This window comes from Enhydra lutris, unplaced genomic scaffold (genome assembly GCF_002288905.1).
Source record: "Enhydra lutris kenyoni isolate GAN:26980312 unplaced genomic scaffold, ASM228890v2 scaffoldscaffold3, whole genome shotgun sequence".
Lineage (NCBI taxonomy): Eukaryota > Metazoa > Chordata > Mammalia > Carnivora > Mustelidae > Enhydra > Enhydra lutris.
In genome coordinates, this window is record NW_019154087.1 from 9,668,947 (window position 1) to 9,687,471 (window position 18,525).

An 18,525-nucleotide genomic window follows, 5' to 3' on the forward strand; every position below is an offset into this window, starting at 1 on the left:
TCTGTTAAAGGAAAAAAAATCTGAATTCTCAAATACATCTGTCCTGTGGGTTTCAGATAAGGTTGTTAGCTAGGCACTAAGTTTATAAAAGATAAAGAAGACAGTTTTCAGGAACTGAAATTTTTAAAAAGGGAAGGCAGCTTATAGATAGTAAGTAACTAATTATAATAGTATGTAAAGCAAAGCAATAATAAAGTTGGATAAGTTGGATTTAGGTTGGCTGAATTTTTGGTACCTATGGCATGTGTAAATGAAGATAGCTAACCAATGGGAAAGAGTTAGCATCATCAAATTACGGAGCAGGACTAGAAAATGAAGTAAATCAGGGAGTGGACATACAGAATTAAAAATTAAAAAAAGGTAGCCAAGAACAACATGGGAAGAATACCCACACTGAAGGACAAAGAACTGAATGAGGACATGGACCAAGAAAAGTCAGAGAACCCAAAGAAAGCAATGTTACAAAATTTAGGGATATTCAGCAAAGAGAGGAGGATCACAGAAATCAAGGAAGACAGCTGAGTTTCTGTCAAGTATTTCAGTGGGCTAGAAGGAGAAGGAAACAACAGCTGGATTCTTCCCAGCTCTTTTGTCCAGTGAGTAACTATTGTATTTTTAAATTTCCTTAATTAAAGTGCTAATCCCTGACCACCACTCAAATGCATCCAAAGACCTCACAAGAAAACTGTGATTAGACTCCTAACTATGGGGTGCCTGGGTGGCTCAGTGGGTTAAAGCCTCTGCTTTCGGCTCTGGTCATGATCTCAGGGTCCTGGGATTGAGCCCTGCATTGGGATCTCTGCTTGGCAGGGAGCCTTCCTCCTCCTCTTTCTCTCCTTGCCTCTCTGCCTACTTGTGATCTCTGTCTGTCAAATAAATTAAAAAAAAAAAAAAAACCTTAAAAAAGACTCCTAAATTATGCATCAAATCAAAATAAATATTTCAAAAAATAAACTACCAGAAACCTGGATTTAAGAGGTGATTATGCCAATGAATGGTGGATACCATAACATTTCTTAATTAAAAGGTATTTTTTTCCCTCTTCAATTGGTCTAATTTCCGAATGATCAGAAGTGTATGTACATGTGTGTTTAAAAACAACATTTACCAAGTTCTTACTATGTACTAGACACTGAGTTAAGCCTTTCATATGTATTATCTCCTTTAATCTTCACAAGTCTGGGTCAGTATCCTTACAATGCTATTATAGACAAAGAAACTTCAAAGAGGAAAAAGTCTGCACCCATCAGTTAGTGGTACAACTCTTTTGTAATCTAGAATTTTGAATATTTTTATTATTTCTATTATTAATCATCATGACATTCTACCATATTAAATATAATAAATGAGTTACATATAAAGTATTCTTCAGGACTCTAGCTAAAATGGGTGGATACTAAAAATATTTAGAACTTACATGAAATACTACCAGTGACAAAACTAAGTATTTACATGAATTCTGCTAAAATCCTTGAAACAACATCTAAGCAATGCCTACTTTTCTGAAATTCTATTAATTCATTAATTCAACAAATATTATTAAGTGCCCAATATGAGCAAGGCATTAAACAAGGTACTATGATAGATAAAAATATATCTATGGTACAGTACCTATGCTTCAGAAATTATGTTCTAGTAGTATAATCACCAAAATACATTGACTAAAATTTGAGCAAAATTCCAAATACTGAAAGAAGCAAATACACTCCAGAAATTAACTTTGAAATGAGTATATAGTTTTGTTATTTTTTTCAAAGCACTATTATTATTAAAAATTCACCAACTTGTTCATCTGAAACAGAATTTCCATTTAAGTCTGAAGAAGGGCTTATTCGATCACAAGGAAGATTATCATCAGAGACATCAGTATTATAGCCACTGCCAGTTGGAGAATCAGAAGAATTATTGGATGTCAGCACTCCACCTCTTTCTGTGACACTAGCTTTACCCATAATTCCAAAAGTATTATATAAAACAGCACCAGACTGTCTTCCACCTGTAAGAGAGAAGGAACGTATTAATTAAAAACAGTGGGTAGGGGCACCTCGGTGGTTCAGTTGTTAAGAGTCTGCCTTCGGCTCAGGTCATGATCCCAGGGTCCTGGGATCTAGCTTCTCATAAGGCTCCCTGCTCAGTGGGAAGCCTGATTCTTCCTCTACCACTCCCCTCTGTTTTGTTCCCTCTCTAGCTGTGTCTCTGTCAAATAAATAAATTAAATCTTTAAAAAACAAAATAAAACAAAAAAACAGTGGGTATCTCAATGTTGAACTCTACAGTACCCATAAAGATAAAAAAATAAAAATAAAAATTCATAGGAGTGCCTGGGTGGTTCAGTCGGTTAAGTTTCTGCCTTCAGCTCAGGTCATAATCTTGGGGTTCTAGGATTGAGTCCCAAGTCGGGCTCCCTACTCAATGGGGAGTCTGCTTCCCCCTCTCCCTCTGCCTCTCCCCACTGCTTGTGCTCTCTAATAAACAAATAAGTAAAATCTTTTAAAAAATTTTTTAAAAATTAAAAATTCATAAAGATCTTTTTTTTTCTCACCAAAACTTTGCCCTTATCTATAAAGGTCATGTAAGGCTGGATTACCAGGTAAAGAACTGTAGGCACACTTGATTACTATTATATACATGACTAAACCTAAACGTTTATATATAACTTATAACTCAACCTTACATAGAACTCAGCCTTCCTTTATATATTACTCAATAATGCAGAAAAAAATTGTATATAACTGTAAGTTATATACCTGTAAGTCAGTCTGTCACTGAATAAAGGATTTACAGTATTTTCATCCTTCCAAACTCTCCTAATAAAAAAATCCAGTTTCCAAAGATGCAAACTGTCAAAAGCTAGGTGGCTCTATATTTTACTCAAAATTTTTTTTTCTGAACCACAGATATTTTTGTTCAGGCAGTAATGTTTTGTATGTCTACATGCTCTGTAGATTTGAATCACACACTGAAGGGAAAGTCTCACTTACAGAATTGGGATGGGACACCCATCCTGGTAAATAATCCCAGGTCCCAACTTTATGCTTAAATATGCAGATTTGGGTTATTCAAAGTCACAATTGTTCAAAACATTTTAGCAATGTGGGACCAATTTGTCCCTCACTTAAGCAGAAATGGAAAAAAAAAATGCTTACCTTTTATGGTTAAATTTTCAAGTCCACATTCAAACATTATCCAACCCCATTTTTCTTGGCTGGGACCTATTCGAGTTACATCTGGAACAGCTTGCTGATCAGTTTCATCCACAAAAGTAAACTCATCCAACTCTTCAAGAGTAAATAAAACTTTGGATTTCTCAAAAGGAATAGCAGTGATGGCACAGGTACCTATATCTATTACCAAAAGAGAGCAAAATGAGCATCTTTAAAGACAGGTTTGCATTGTTTTAAAAAAAACATTTAGACACCGTCTTTGGGGTGATCCGTGGTGGACGTTTTGAGGGTAGCTGACCCATAGCCTGCGCATCCCATACTGCCTCCTGTGGAAGCCTGAGCTGGTCATGTAGCTTTCTCCCTCTGTCTCATAACTATGTCCACCAACGAGAACGCTAATTCACCAGCTGCCCACCTTACCAGATTCAAGAACAAGGGGAAACACAGTACAGAAATGAGGTGGCATCGAATATGGAGCTGAGGAAAGCTAAGAACGATGACCAGATGCTGAAAAGAAGAAATGTAAGCTTGTTTCCCGATGATGCTACCTCTTCACTGTAGGAGAACCGCAACAACCAGGGCACTGTAAATTGGTCTGTTAATGACACTGTCAAAGGCATAAATAGCAACAATTTGGAAAGCCAGCTCCAGGCTACTCAAGCTGCTAGGAAACTACTTTCTAGGGAAAAACCGCCTCCCATAGACAACATAATCCGGGATGGTCTGATTCCAAAATTTGTGTCCTTCTTGGGCAGAACTGACAGTAGTCCCATTCAGTTTGAATCTGCTTGAGACCCCGAGGAGATTAAAAAAAAAAAAAAATTGGGGACAGTGTCTGTCTTAAAAATGTATCTTAATACTGTCAAAAAGAAAGATAAATGAACTAATCAACTTCTGAAATAATGTCTAATGTCCTACAATTTAAAAAGCACCAGAATCACACTGAAATAAAAGGGAGGAAAAAAGATTCCATATTTAAGAAATAATTGCTCAGAGGCAGAATGAATTCATTTCTGAAAGATTATAGGGTACTCTAAAAATCTAAAGTTAAAAAAGCTCCTGAATAATTCAGCTTCATGGTAAATTATTTTTAAATACTTTCTCATCTTACAAAATAAAAAATCATTCTAATTAATTACCCAGCTACAAGAAAAACATTAGAAAATAGGGAAATTATAGCTTTTACTAAAGGACTGCTTTATGCTAACACATTTTATGTAATTATAATTCATAAAAGACATTGCCATAATTCCACCACTTACAATATGTGATATGGAAACTAACATCCTGCATGTCTGGCAAAGCCTTGTGTTTTATTTACTTTTTTTCATTTCTTTCTCTGATTACTGCTAATAAATACAGAAAAGCAAAAAAACAAAAAAAAAAAAAGATGAAAAAAATGTAAATTTAGCACCCAGAGATAACTTGTTTACAATCAAACTAAATTTCCTTACAGCTTTTTAGAGATTATTTTACAAACAAACCAGCTTTGATTCTGATATTTCAAGTAACAGTAAACCAAGATAATTTCCTAATGGCATTAAAAATTCTTCAAAGATATTATTTTAAGCTACATAATACTCGATCATATGAAAATACTATCTTTCACATTTATGGTTAGAAAAACTTTCTGATCAGAGAGTAAATATTCAGTTAAATTTTTCTATGCTTTTCTCATTATTTATATTTTATATCTGCCTTTAATTCCATGAACTTATTCTTATTATGAAATAAGGTGAGGATTAAAGTTAAATTTTATTTAAATTTTTTGATTAAGTAATACACTTGCATAGATCAAAGAAAGATACAAAACGAGTGAAAGGGTATACAATGAAAAGCCTGACACACACCCAAGGACATACTTCCTCTCCCCATAGGTAACAAATGTCATTAGATTATTGAGAATCCGTTCACAAATATCTTCTGAACATGTAAGCAAAGACAACTACATTTTTCCTTGCATTTTTATACAATGTTCGTTCAGTGTACCTTTCAATATTCTATTTAGTTACTTCTTGCACTCTTGTGCAATTGCAAACTGGTTACCAGTGTAAATTACAGAGCTGCTAAAAGTCTTTTTATATTCCAGCCACTGTATTTTGCACTAGCTTTAGGACGATAGATCTCAGGTAGCCAAGAAAAGTCTCTTTATTTGGAATCCTCAGTCAAATACTTTGCTCTCAAACACAAGGATACTGAAAGAAGATCTGAGAAAGCCACAACAGTTATACAGACCCAGAATACAGACAAGAATCATGGAAACTTCAGAGCCTATAGAATACAATGAGCAAAGTCAAGGTAATCATTTGTACATTCAGGATTAGTCATCTGTCCCACATGTAGATTTTAGCATAGCAATCGTCTCTAAAAGACTAACTAACTCAATGTTTTCTAGATTGAATCTCCTACTGTCTCAGATGATTTAAGCTTCTAAATGCACTGAATTACGTCAAAAATATTAAAAGGATATGTGACATCTCTGGTTTTCTTTTTCACCTCACCAGGGACTTTATTTAAGAGGCATAGCCAGATCGATCATTCTAATTGTTACTGTATTTTACAAACTTGACTATCTGCTTTTGATACTGCAATTAATTCTTTTTAATGAAGTTGTGCCAACAGAATGATTTTAAAAAGTAAGAAAGACAATAAAGATTCATACTCTTTCTTCTTTAATGAGCAAGCAGATACCATGAAGAAAACAAGAGATACAAGCAGTTCCTAATTGGGACCATACCACTTATTTTCCTACCAAAGTTTACCTTTCATTCTCATAGAACATGGTAAATAAACAGCTAAATACCATGTGCTCAATATATGCAGAAATACTTTTCTATAAAAATACTCAAATTGTAGCAATATTTGAAAAAAAAACATGTTTCCTTTTGCATTATCCTCTTTTATTTTTACATGTCAAAGAAAAAATATTTGTTGTAGATCCTACCTGTTGTATCAAGACCTCTAAGTTGCCCATGAACTCGATGAATATTTAACTTGGCTGCAATTTCTTTGCCTTTTTCTGCTCCGGCATTTGATCTGAGAGATCCAGATGACTGAGGCTGCATTTTAGTGGCATGGACATACCTATCAAAATTTGATGTTCTACCAGGTTCTGTATTATTTGAAGTCTCTTCAACTACACCTCTTAATAAAAATATAAAAAAGTATGATGGTTAACATTTAAATAATATAGTTCAGTAAAAACATTTAATAAGCAGTTATTTTTAAAAAACTGCACTGTTGTAATTAAGCCATTATTAATAAATTTTTCAGTGTTTACTGAAAAACAGTATGAGTAAAAACTTTTAAAGATAACTTTTGTTATCTATAGTAATACCTGAAATTCCAATACCAATTTTGAGTTTAAACATTAGAATTTTCAGAAATGTATTTAAATGGTTATGGCTTACTTTTACAACCAACAAGAAAATTATGGCTCAATAAAATCTTTCTCACCTGTTCATACGAACTTGTGTAGCAATTCTGTCAAAACACAATGCTATTAGAGAAACATGAGTCACACTTTTACTAGGAGCCGTACTTGGAGATTCTTCCACTGAGGCTTGTAACAAACATAAGTTTACCTAACACACAAAATGTCATAAATTTCAGAGATACAAAGTGAAATATTATCACTTAAACATAAGATATACAGGAAAATGAAAAACTACTGTTAAGAATGGTCTATCTATGTGTCTGAGAGTAACGAAGATAAAGCTTATAAACAGACTCATTAAGTAATCATAATTCAATTGTTACTAGATGGATATGGAATATTTTAGTAAATACCACCCAATATTCCATTTACATAAACTATTTGTATTATTAATTTTTATATTAGTTCATCAAAGGAATAAGATACGTATTTTTGATATTATAATCTATTCTACCGCTATTCAGTTTAGTAAATTCAGAGGATAAAAACCAGCAAAATGTTCTCCTCTTCCAGGAAAATTTTTTTAAATATTAAATGGTTACCTTTGGTATGCTAACATTAGCCTGAAGACCTTTAATTGTTACATTATCTTGCTTCAATACAAGATTTGTCTGTGCTTGTCCTTGATTAGTCGTTCCTATGGTAGCATGTTCAGTTTTTGTTCCTCTAACATCTTGTTTGGAAGATAGCTAAAGAGATTAAAGTAGAATTGTTATTTCATAGAACTTTCATAATTTCCATAACGTTCACAAGGGCAACTTGCTTATTCACTGTGCTCCCTTATGCCTATCTATGTGTCAGCTGCCATCCCAGTTAGCACCCATACTCTTTTTTTTTTTAAAGATTTTATTTATTTATTTGATAGAAATCACAAGTAGGCAGAGAGGCAGGCAGAGAGAGAGGAGGGGAGCAGGCCCCCCGCTGAGCAGAGAGCCCCATGTGGGGCTCGATCCCAGGACTCCAGGATCATGACCTGAGCCGAAGGCAGAGGCTTAACCCACTGAGCCACCCAGGCGCCCCAGCACCCATACTCTTAAAGTCCAAACTTCAAGTAGCTAGGAAAAATACTGGCAGCTTCAGGGCTGAGAAAAGTTATATAAAATAAAGTGAAACCAATCTACAGAGAAACAGAAAAAAAAATGGCAATAAGTATTATTTTAGAATCACGAAAATGTATTTATTTGATAGTATATTTTGGATTTGATAATTGGCTCCTTGTTGACTGGGAACATTTTCAAACTTCTTTGATGTATACTCCTCTACCCTAGGAAATGCCAATGTTTTGAACAGTTGGATCATTAAAAATAATCAGCCTTACTTTACCTTACCTCTGGTCTCTTGCCCAAATATGAACAAGATAAATTTGAAAGTCAAATGGAGAATCACCAGAAGAGCATCAGGATATGACTGCTAAGAAACTGGCTCCATAGCTAGAACTGCTGCATAAGTAGACTATCACATACAGGAGATGATGACTTGAGTCACTGAGGTGACCAAAAATAATCTCAAAAATATTTTTTTTTCTGTTTTAGTGGGCATCTGTTTTGCCTGCTACTTTATTTTCCAACCTAAAATCATACCCATTTTTAAATAATCTTTTTATTATGTTATGTTAGTACAGCACATCATTAGTACTACACAGTACATCATTAGTTTTTGATGTAGTGTTCCAAGATTCATTGTTTGCATATAACAATCTGTGCTCCATGCAATCTGTGCCCTCCTTAATACTTATCATTGGGCTCACCCATCTCCCCACCCCCTACCTTCCTAAAACCCTCAGCTTGATTCCTGGAGTCCATAGTCTCTCATGGTACCATGATAAAATAATCTCAAAAATATTAAGATACAAATGATCTAATCACAGAGAAAAGCCAAATTATATGCAGCTTTGCTGTCTTAGAAACTGCATGTACCGACCTGAAGAATGCTCATTCACTCAGGACCGAAGTTCTTTCAGAAAGGCTTACAATTAATTAAGCTACTTCCAAAATAAAAGAAAAAATAAAGCTACAAATTTAATAAATATTTTATTGCTATTTAATCCACAGTATAGTTATATACATTATCTCTTAAGGAGCCAATAACAAACATATAATGACTATTTAGAAGTGTCCATGTATTCCAATTTAAATGGCTAATAAAATTTTAATATATTCCATTTTTTTTCAAGTTCAGATATCATATATACATGAAGAGTACTCAACTTGCTAAACTCATTGAATAAAAAGTTCTTACATTTTCTGAGAAGGTAGTCTTGCTATTTTGGACAGCCTCCCTGAGGACTTTGGCATGGAGATCATCTACAATTGCAGCTGGATGGCGGGTACTAGCACAATGAACCATTGCTTCAATGTACCTGAGGGAAGAAAAATAGTACAGGAAAAACCTAAATATCACTTAATACTATGGCCTACTTTATCTAAACTGTTCTGTTATGTTCCATTCTAGAGTCCACTCATGGTAGTTTTGTCTCCCTCAGTAGATTATAAGCTCCTTGCAGGACAGAGAAATCTATTATTTTTAAACCTATTTTCATCTTTGTGCAACCAAAACAGCCATCATCAATATTCTTCTTCATGAATATGTATCACATATGATAATTATATCACATATACTTAATCATTTTATAAAACATTACTTAAAAATTATGTTCTCCAACAAAATTAATACCTGTCTAAAGCTTCGGCTACCAGGGGAGTCAGAACAATATCAACAGTCCCTTTCACTTCAACTATGGCTGTGGTCCTGGTCTGAGAGACCGGCTGATCCAGGGTCCACTCTTCTGCCAATGTTTCATCATCTGTGTTATCAACCGTTTTCTTTTCCAGAGGAGTGTATGGTGTACTATACAATTTAATAACAAAATATGTATTAAAAAGACCATGAAAAAGAACAGAAGTTAGAGCTTCCTTAAGATGAATAATCACTCAAATACACATTCAATTTCAACTAAAATTTTCATGGAATCAGACTAGATGCTTATGTCCCAAATGCTTGGCAGAGATAGGTGAGATGCAAATATGCAAACTGATCAAAGATGGTTAATACATCAAGTAAGAAGAAAAAGGTCGATATATTTACTTGATGGGGCTTTTCCAAATTATGAAAATTACAATACTGAATTCTTATTAGTTCCCAATTTCGATATGCCAAGTTATGGCTTGCACATTAGGTCCAACAGAAATGCTAGTGGCTGCTAATAAATGTTGGCAAAGCCATGACAGACAACAGAGTTGAATTATTTACGGTAGTTAATTCATTTTTTAAAAATATTCCAGGGTGTCTGGGTGGCTCAGTGGCTTAAGTGTCTGCCTTCGGCTCAGGTCATGATCCCAGGGTTCTGGGATTGAGCCCTACTTCAGGCTTCCTGCTCAGTGGGAAGCTTCTCCCTCTCCTTCTCCCTCTGCCTGCCAACTCCCTTCCCCCACTTGTGTGCTTCCCCACTCTCTCTCTGTCAAATAAACAAATAAAATCTAAAAAATAAATTTTCCAGAACTAATCTTATTTTTCTTTCATTTTCCCAAGGCCCTGGACAATTCCTCCATATGATGGCCAATGAAATGTTACTTATAATAATGAATAAATAAAAATGAGAAGCTGTAAAAAAGATGAAATAAAATGAAATGCAAGGCCAACTATTTACTGTTTATAAGAAAATACACTTAAAGTGTAAATACAATAGGCAGGTTGAAAATTAAAAAAAAATAGTAATAATGGAAAAAGATACTCCATGAATACATATGTATCACTCAGCCTGAGAAAGCTGAGGTGGCTGGATTAATATCAAAATGGACTTAAAAGAATTATTATATGGGCTAAAGAGGAAATTTAGGTAATGATAAAATGATATAAGCAGACATATCAGTGTGTAAAAACTACTAAGAGCTTCAAAATACATTAAGAAAAAACTGATAGGGGTGCCTGGATGGCTCCGTTGGTTAACTGACTGTCTTCAGCTCAGGTCCCTGATTCTGGGGCCCCAGGATCAAGCCCCACATTGGGCTCCCTGCTCAATGGTTGAGTCTGCTTCCTCCTCTCCCTCTTGACCCTTCCCCCGATCATGCTCTCTCTCTCAAATGAATAAAAAAAAAAAAAATCTTAAAAAATTTTTTAAAAAACTGATAGAACTGAAGGCAGAAATAAATTAACAACTTTAATTAAACTTTACTTTCCCAGAAACTGATAAAAATGGTGAACAACAAACCAGTAAGCTTGTAGAAGATTTGATAACACCATCCACCAACTCTGCCATGTGTAGAACACTACTCCATCCAATAACTGCAGAAAACACTTTCCTTTCTACTGTTTGTGGAACACTTACCAACACAGACGACAAGCCGGGGTACAACACAAGTCTCAACAAATGTAAAGATCAAAATCACAAAGACCATACTATGTGATTACAAAATGAAATTAGAAATTAAAAACAAAATGATATCTTTTAAAATTCTCAAGTATGTGGAAATTAAGCATTGCATTTCTAAATAAGCATGGGTCAAAGAATTAAATTAAAAGAGAAAAATTTAACATAAATAAATAATAAAGTTTATAGCCAAGTAAAGAATGGCTATTTCTCAGAATAAACTCTACATATCTAATAATCAATAAAGACTGACTTTAAACTTCAAAAGTATGTAACTTCTACTTACTTTGAAGTTGATCCTGAAAGTTGCATTCCTCTGTCTAGTAAAGAATTAGCTGTGAGCCCCTGTTTGATAACCTAAAATAATATAAAATATTACTCACAGTCTAGAATCTTAATGTTATTTGTTCTCTAATTTTATGCTATCAACTGGCATTTGTGAATATCCAAATTACCTTGTTAATATGACTCTGATATGTACAACAAAAATACTTAACATATAGAAGCACCTGGGTGGCTCAGTGGGTTTCAGCTCAAGTCATGATCTCAAGATCCTGAGACTGAGCCACGTGTAGGGATTCTCTCTCCCTCTCTCTCTACCCTCCACCTGCTCATTCTCTCTCTCCCTCTCTCTAATAAACAAATCTTAAAAAAAATATTTAACAGACAAATTGAGAAATATCATATAAAATATGAATTGGCAATTTCATTTTCTGACTATTCAGATAAATGACAGGGTAGGGTTGACAATGAGGGTAAAAGACTATACAACTAAAGCTCAAAAGTAAGTGCTTCAAATGTTTTTCCTCCTGAATTCCTTAACAAACTGAGCTTTTCTTAAACTAATTTTAGAATGTTCTCCTGGCACAATCAATTTTTAAGTAGGGAAGACTCCCAGAGAAACATTAAATTATAGGAAAAACTGACATATTGTATGTCCAGAAAAGAAAACAAATAAAATAATACATTTGATTATTCAAACCAAACTTAATGCTTTTACATGTTAGACAGTTATTCATATTTAATAGAGAAAAATAACTTTCTTACAACCTATATTCTATTTTGATTTATCTAAAGATATGAACTTCTTCCCTGACTTATTTATTTCAGAGATTTGATTGCCTAATCAAACTAGAAAGATTTACTGAAAACACTAAAATAATTCTAACTTCTTAGGTACAATTCTGTATTGGAAGTACCATTGAGTTTTATACTGGAAAATTCATATACCTACATACTTTCACATGGAATAAAGAGAACATTTTGAAATCTTTTTTTTTTTTTTTTTTTTTTTAGTTATTTGAGACAGATCACAAGTAGGCAGATAGGCAGGCAGAGAGAGAGAGGAAGGGAAGCAGGCACCCTGCTGAGCAGAGAGCCCGATGTGGGGCTTGATCCCAGGACCCTGAGACCATGACCTGAGCCGAAGGCAGAGGCTTAACCCACTGAGCCACCCAGGCGCCCCATCATTTTGAAATCTTAATGGGCAATTTATATTGGGCAAGAGGCACAACCTTAAAACCAAAACTTTGGGGGTACTGGGTGGCTCAGTTGGTTAAGAGTCTGCCTTTGGCTCAGGTCATGATCTCAGGGTCCTAGCATGGAGCTCTGAGATAGGCTACCTGTCAGCAGGGAGTCTGCCTGTCCCTCTCTGCAACCCCTGCTCATGCTCTTTCTGCCTCTATCTCAAATAAATAAAATCTTAAAAAATACACACACACACAAAACTTTGTAACTGTCACTAATGTTTCTTCTTCCTTCAACACATATTGCTCAAATGCATATATATTTTTTTCCCAACTCCATCTATCACATTTCCAGCAGTCCTTAAGTCTAGTCCTGTCACCTCTTACACAGATTGCTGCCAACAGCTTCCTAAGTGATCACCCCAACCTTCCCACTTCATGACAGTTCAATTCTTCTACTCAGTATCCAAGTACATGAGAGCACATTTCCTTAAAGCTCTCACAGGTTTCCTAATGAAATTTCAATGAAATTGTAAGAACTGATACCATGGTCTATAAGTTCTTAATGATCTGTCCCTTGTTTAGGTCTCTAGCATCAAAATGAGCAGTCTCCCTGCTAACTTACTTATGTGTACTGACTTCTCTCCCACTTGAGAATTTTAGCAAGGCTCCTGCCTGTGCCTAGGTCTTCCCATCATCAGTTCCTTCAGTTTAAATATTACCTCCTCAGTTAGACGTTTCATGTCAATACAATATAGGTAGCTCCACCCCCCCATTATTCTCTATTCTAGCATTTTTGAATTATCTTCATAAGACTCTTCTCAACTTGTAATCATGTACTTATCTGTTTTATCTATTAACTGTCTGTCTCCCACACCTAAACTGTAAGTCCTATGCCCATTTTCCTCATCACTGCATATCAAATGCCTGGCACACAGCAGTTCATAATAAATACTGAATTAAGAATATGTAAATTAACTATGTAAGTATATACCACATAAGATTCCTACACAGTTATTCAGTTCTGTAAGATTTTCTCTGCTTAATTTTGTTCTTTAAAATCATAAAAAATTCTCTTATAAATGTATAATTTCATAAAAAGTTTTCATATTGTCTATTATCACTAGTTTGTTAATGTATTTTGTTTTCCTTTAAAAAGCCACTACATAATTCACTACAGAAATAGACAATAACCAATTCCTGCTAAAATACAAAATGTCAAATGTCAAGTGCATGGAATTGGATTTGCACAGTAGCAGTTACAGATTAAGTAAAAAGAACACCAGCTATTAAAAACAATTTCAAAATTTTATTTTTAAGACACACAGAAATTTGAATTCAGAGACTTGATCTTAATCTTAGAACATAATGTAGACAGAGACTATATATTAACTGATTAACATTGTGACAAGCAAGTCTGAAACTAATCCTCAATTTGAGATGTTTAAGTTTATAATACTCATCAATAACCCTGAGATTTATTGTCACACATGAAGCCATGACTTCAGAAATTCTTTCTTTCAAGAAGATAGTTAAAATGACTGAGAGAGGGGGAGGAGTCAAGATGGCGGAGAAGTAGCAGGCTAAGACTACTTCAGGTACCGGGAGATCAGCTAGATAGCTTATCTAAAGATTGCAAACACCTACAAATCCAACGGGAGATCGAAGAGAAGAAGAACAGCAACACTAGAAACAGAAAATCAACCACTTTCTGAAAGGTAGGACTGGCAGAGAAGTGAATCCAAAGAGACAGGAAGATAGACCGCGGAGGGAGGGGCCGGCTCCTGGCAAGCAGCGGAGCAACGGAGCACAAAATCGGGACTTTTAAAAGTCTGTTCCGCTGAGGGACATCGCTCCAGAGGCTTAACCGGGGTGAAGCCCACGTAGGGTCAGCGTGGCCTCAGGTCCCGCAGGGTCACAGAAGGATCGGGGGTGTCTGAGTGTCGCAGAGCTTACAGGTATTAGAACAGGGAAGCCGGCTACAGAGACAGAGCCGAGGAGTAAGCTCTAAGCTCGGGGTTACCTTGAACCGGTCGCAGGCTCGGTCAGCTCGGAGCGTGGCCGGAGGCAGGGTGACGGGAGTAATTGGGCGCTGTTCTCTGAGGGCACACTGAGGAGTGGGGCCCCGGGCTCTCGGCTCCTACGGGCCGGAGACCGGGAGGCCGCCATCTTCATTCCTGCCCTCCGGAACTCTACGGAAAGCGCTCAGGGAACAAAAGCTCCCGAAAGCAAACCCGAGCGGATTACTCAGCCAGGCCCCTGGTAAGGGCGGTGCAACTCCACCCAGGGCAAAGACACTTGAGAATCACTACAACAGGCCCCTCCCCCAGAAGATCAACAAGAAGCCCAGCCAGGACCAAGTTCACCTACCAAGGAGTGCAGTTTCAATACCAAGGAGAGCAGCGGAATTCCAAAGGAGGAGAAAGCAAAGCACGGAACTCATGGCTTTCTCCCCATGAATCTTTAGCCTTGCAGTTAATTTAATTTTTTTTCTTTTTCAATTTATTTTTCTTCTTCTGCTAAATTTTTTTAACTTTTACCCTTTTCCTTTTTAACGTTTATTAACTAGTTTAATATATATATATATTTTTTTCCTTTTTATATTTTTTCTTTATTGGTTTTCTTTTTTTAACTGTTTCTTTTTTTTCTCTCTCTCTCTTTTTTTTTTTTTCTTCTTTCTGAACCTCTTTTTATCCCCTTTCTCCTCCCTCACGATTTGGGATCTCTTCTGATTTGGTTAAAGCATATTTTCCTGGGGTTGTTGCCACCCGATTAGTATTTCACTTGCTCCTTCATATACTCTTATCTGGACAAAATGACAAGGTGGAAAAATTCACCACAAAAAAAAGAACAAGAGGCAGTACCAAAGGCTAGGGACCTAATCAATACAGACATTGGTAATATGTCAGACCTAGAGTTCAGAATGACGATTCTCAAGGTTCTAGCCGGGCTCAAAAAAGGCATGGAAGATATTAGAGAAACCCTCTCCGGAGAGATAAAAGCCCTTTCTGGAGAAATAAAAGAACTAAAATCTAACCAAGTTGAAATCAAAAAAGCTATTAATGAGGTGCAATAAAAAATGGAGGCTCTCACTGCTAGGATAAATGAGGCAGAAGAAAGAATTAGTGATATAGAAGACCAAATGACAGAAAATAAAGAAGCTGAGCAAAAGAGGGACAAACAGCTACTGGACCATGAGGGGAGAATTCGAGAGATAAGTGACACCATAAGACGAAACAACATTAGAATAATTGGGATTCCAGAAGAAGAGGAAACAGAGAGGGGAGCAGAAGGTATATTGGAGAGAATTATTGGAGAGAATTTCCCCAATATGGCAAAGGGAACAAGCATCAAAATCCAGGAGGTTCAGAGAACCCCCCTCAAAATCAATAAGAATAGGTCCACACCCCGTCACCTAATAGTAAAATTTACAAGTCTTAGTGACAAAGAGAAGATCCTGAAAGCAGCCCGGGAAAAGAAGTCTGTAACGTACAATGGTAAAAATATTAGATTGGCAGCAGACTTATCCACAGAGACCTGGCAGGCCAGAAAGAGCTGGCATGATATATTCAGAGTACTAAACGAGAAAAACATGCAGCCAAGAATATTATATCCAGCTAGGCTATCATTGAAAATAGAAGGAGAGATTAAAAGCTTCCAGGACAAACAAAAACTGAAAGAATTTGCAAACACCAAACCAGCTCTACAGGAAATATTGAAAGGGGTCCTCTAAGCAAAGAGAGACCCTAAAAGTAGTAGATCAGAAAGGAACAGAGACAATATACAATAACAGTCACCTTACAGGCAATACAATGGCACTAAATTCATATCTCTCAATACTTACCCTGAATGTTAATGGGCTAAATGCCCCAATCAAAAGACACAGGGTATCAGAATGGATAAAAAAACAAAACCCATCTATATGTTGCCTACAAGAAACTCATCTTAAACCTGAAGACACCTCCAGATTTAAAGTGAGGGGGTGGAAAAGAATTTACCATGCTAATGGACATCAGAAGAAAGCAGGAGTGGCAATCCTTATATCAGATCAATTAGATTTTAAGCCAAAGACTATAATAAGAGATGAGGAAGGACACTATATCATACTCAAAGGAACTGTCCAACAAGAAGATCTAACAATTTTAAATATCTATGCCCCTAACGTAGGAGCAGCCAACTATATAAACCAATTAATAACAATATCAAAGAAACACATCGACAATAATACAATAATCGTAGGGGACTTTAACACTCCCCTCACTGAAATGGACAGATCATCCAAGCAAAAGATCAACAAGGAAATCAAGGCCTTAAATGACACACTGGACCAGATGGACATCACAGATATATTCAGAACATTTCATCCCAAAGCAACAGAATACACATTCTTCTCTAGTGCACATGGAACATTCTCCAGAATAGATCATATTCTCAGTCCTAAATCAGGTCTCAACCGTTATCAAAAGATTGGAATCATTCCCTGCATATTTTCAGACCACAATGCTCTGAAGCTAGAACTCAATCACAAGAGGAAATTTGGAAAGAACCCAAATACATGGAGACTAAACAGCATCCTTCTAAAGAATGAATGGGTCAACCAGGAAATTAAAGAAGAATTGAAAAAATTCATGGAAACAAATGATAATGAAAACACAACGGATCAAAATCTGTGGGACACAACAAAGGCAGTCCTGAGAGGAAAATATATAGCGGTACAAGCCTTTCTCAAGAAACAAGAAAGGTCTCAGGTACACAACCTAACCCTACACCTAAAGGAGCTGGAGAAAGAACAAGAAAGAAACCCTAAACCCAGCAGGAGAAGAGAAATCATAAAGATCAGAGCAGAAATCAATGAAATAGAAACAAACAAACAATAGAACAAATCAACGAAACAAGGAGCTGGTTCTTTGAAAGAATTAATAAGATCGATAAACCCCTGGCCAGACTTATCAAAAAGAAAAGAGAAAGGACCCAAATAAATAAAATCATGAATGAAAGAGGAGAGATCACAACGAACACCAAAGAAATACAGACAATTATAAGAACATACTATGAGCAACTCTACGCCAACAAATTTGACAATCTGGAAGAAATGGATGCATTCCTAGAGACATATAAACTACCACAACTGAACCAGGAAGAAATAGAAAGCCTGAACAGACCCATAACCACTAAGGAGATTGAAACAGTCATCAAAAATCTCCAAACAAACAAAAGACCAGGGCCAGATGGCTTCCCGGGGGAATTCTACCAAACATTTAAAGAAGAACTAATTCCTATTCTCCTGAAACTGTTCCAAAAAATAGAAATGGAAGGAAAACTTCCAAACTCATTTTATGAGGCCAGCATCACCTTGATCCCAAAACCAGACAAGGATCCCATCAAAAAAGAGAACTACAGACCAATATCCTTGATGAACACAGATGCAAAAATTCTCGCCAAAATACTAGCCAATAGGATTCAACAGTACATTAAAAGGATTATTCACCACGACCAAGTGGGATTTATTCCAGGACTGCAAGGTTGGTTCAACATCCGCAAATCAATCAATGTGATACAACATATTAATAAAAGAAAGAACAAGAACCATATGATACTCTCCGTAGATGCTGAAAAAGCATTTGACAAAGTACAGCATCCCTTCCTGATCAAAACTCTTCAAAGTGTAGGGATAGAGGGCACATACCTCAATATTATCAAAGCCATCTATGAAAAACCCACCACAAATATCATTCTCAATGGAGAAAAACTGAAAGCTTTTCCGCTAAGGTCAGGAACACGGCAGGGATGTCCGCTATCACCACTGCTATTCAACATAGTACTAGAAGTCCTAGCCTCAGCAATCAGACAACAAAAGGAAATTAAAGGCATCCAAATCGACAAAGAAGAAGTCAAACTATCACTCTTTGCAGATGATATGATACTATATGTGGAAAACCCAAAAGACTCCACTCCAAAACTGCTAGAACTTGTACAGGAATTCAGTAAAGTGTCAGGATATAAAATCAATGCACAGAAATCAGTTGCATTTCTCTACACCAACAACAAGACAGAAGAAAGAGAAATTAAGGAGTCAATCCCATTTACAACTGC

At 36.0% G+C, this 18,525-nt stretch overlaps 1 protein-coding gene across 2 annotated transcripts in view; it reads right to left on the reverse strand.

Annotated features, from left to right (window-relative positions):
• Nucleotides 1-18,525, reverse strand: part of LOC111153399 (KIAA1109 ortholog) — a 197,955-nt gene that overhangs the window by 101,749 nt on the left and 77,681 nt on the right. For both annotated transcript variants that reach the window (XM_022512407.1, XM_022512417.1), the window contains exons 28-35: nucleotides 11,253-11,323; nucleotides 9,274-9,447; nucleotides 8,839-8,959; nucleotides 7,143-7,289; nucleotides 6,621-6,748; nucleotides 6,109-6,308; nucleotides 3,147-3,344; nucleotides 1,785-1,996 (exon numbers count right to left, since the gene is read on the reverse strand). In XM_022512407.1, the coding sequence (XP_022368115.1) occupies nucleotides 1,785-1,996; nucleotides 3,147-3,344; nucleotides 6,109-6,308; nucleotides 6,621-6,748; nucleotides 7,143-7,289; nucleotides 8,839-8,959; nucleotides 9,274-9,447; nucleotides 11,253-11,323 (1,251 nt within the window). The remainder of the gene's footprint in view (nucleotides 1-1,784; nucleotides 1,997-3,146; nucleotides 3,345-6,108; nucleotides 6,309-6,620; nucleotides 6,749-7,142; nucleotides 7,290-8,838; nucleotides 8,960-9,273; nucleotides 9,448-11,252; nucleotides 11,324-18,525) is intronic.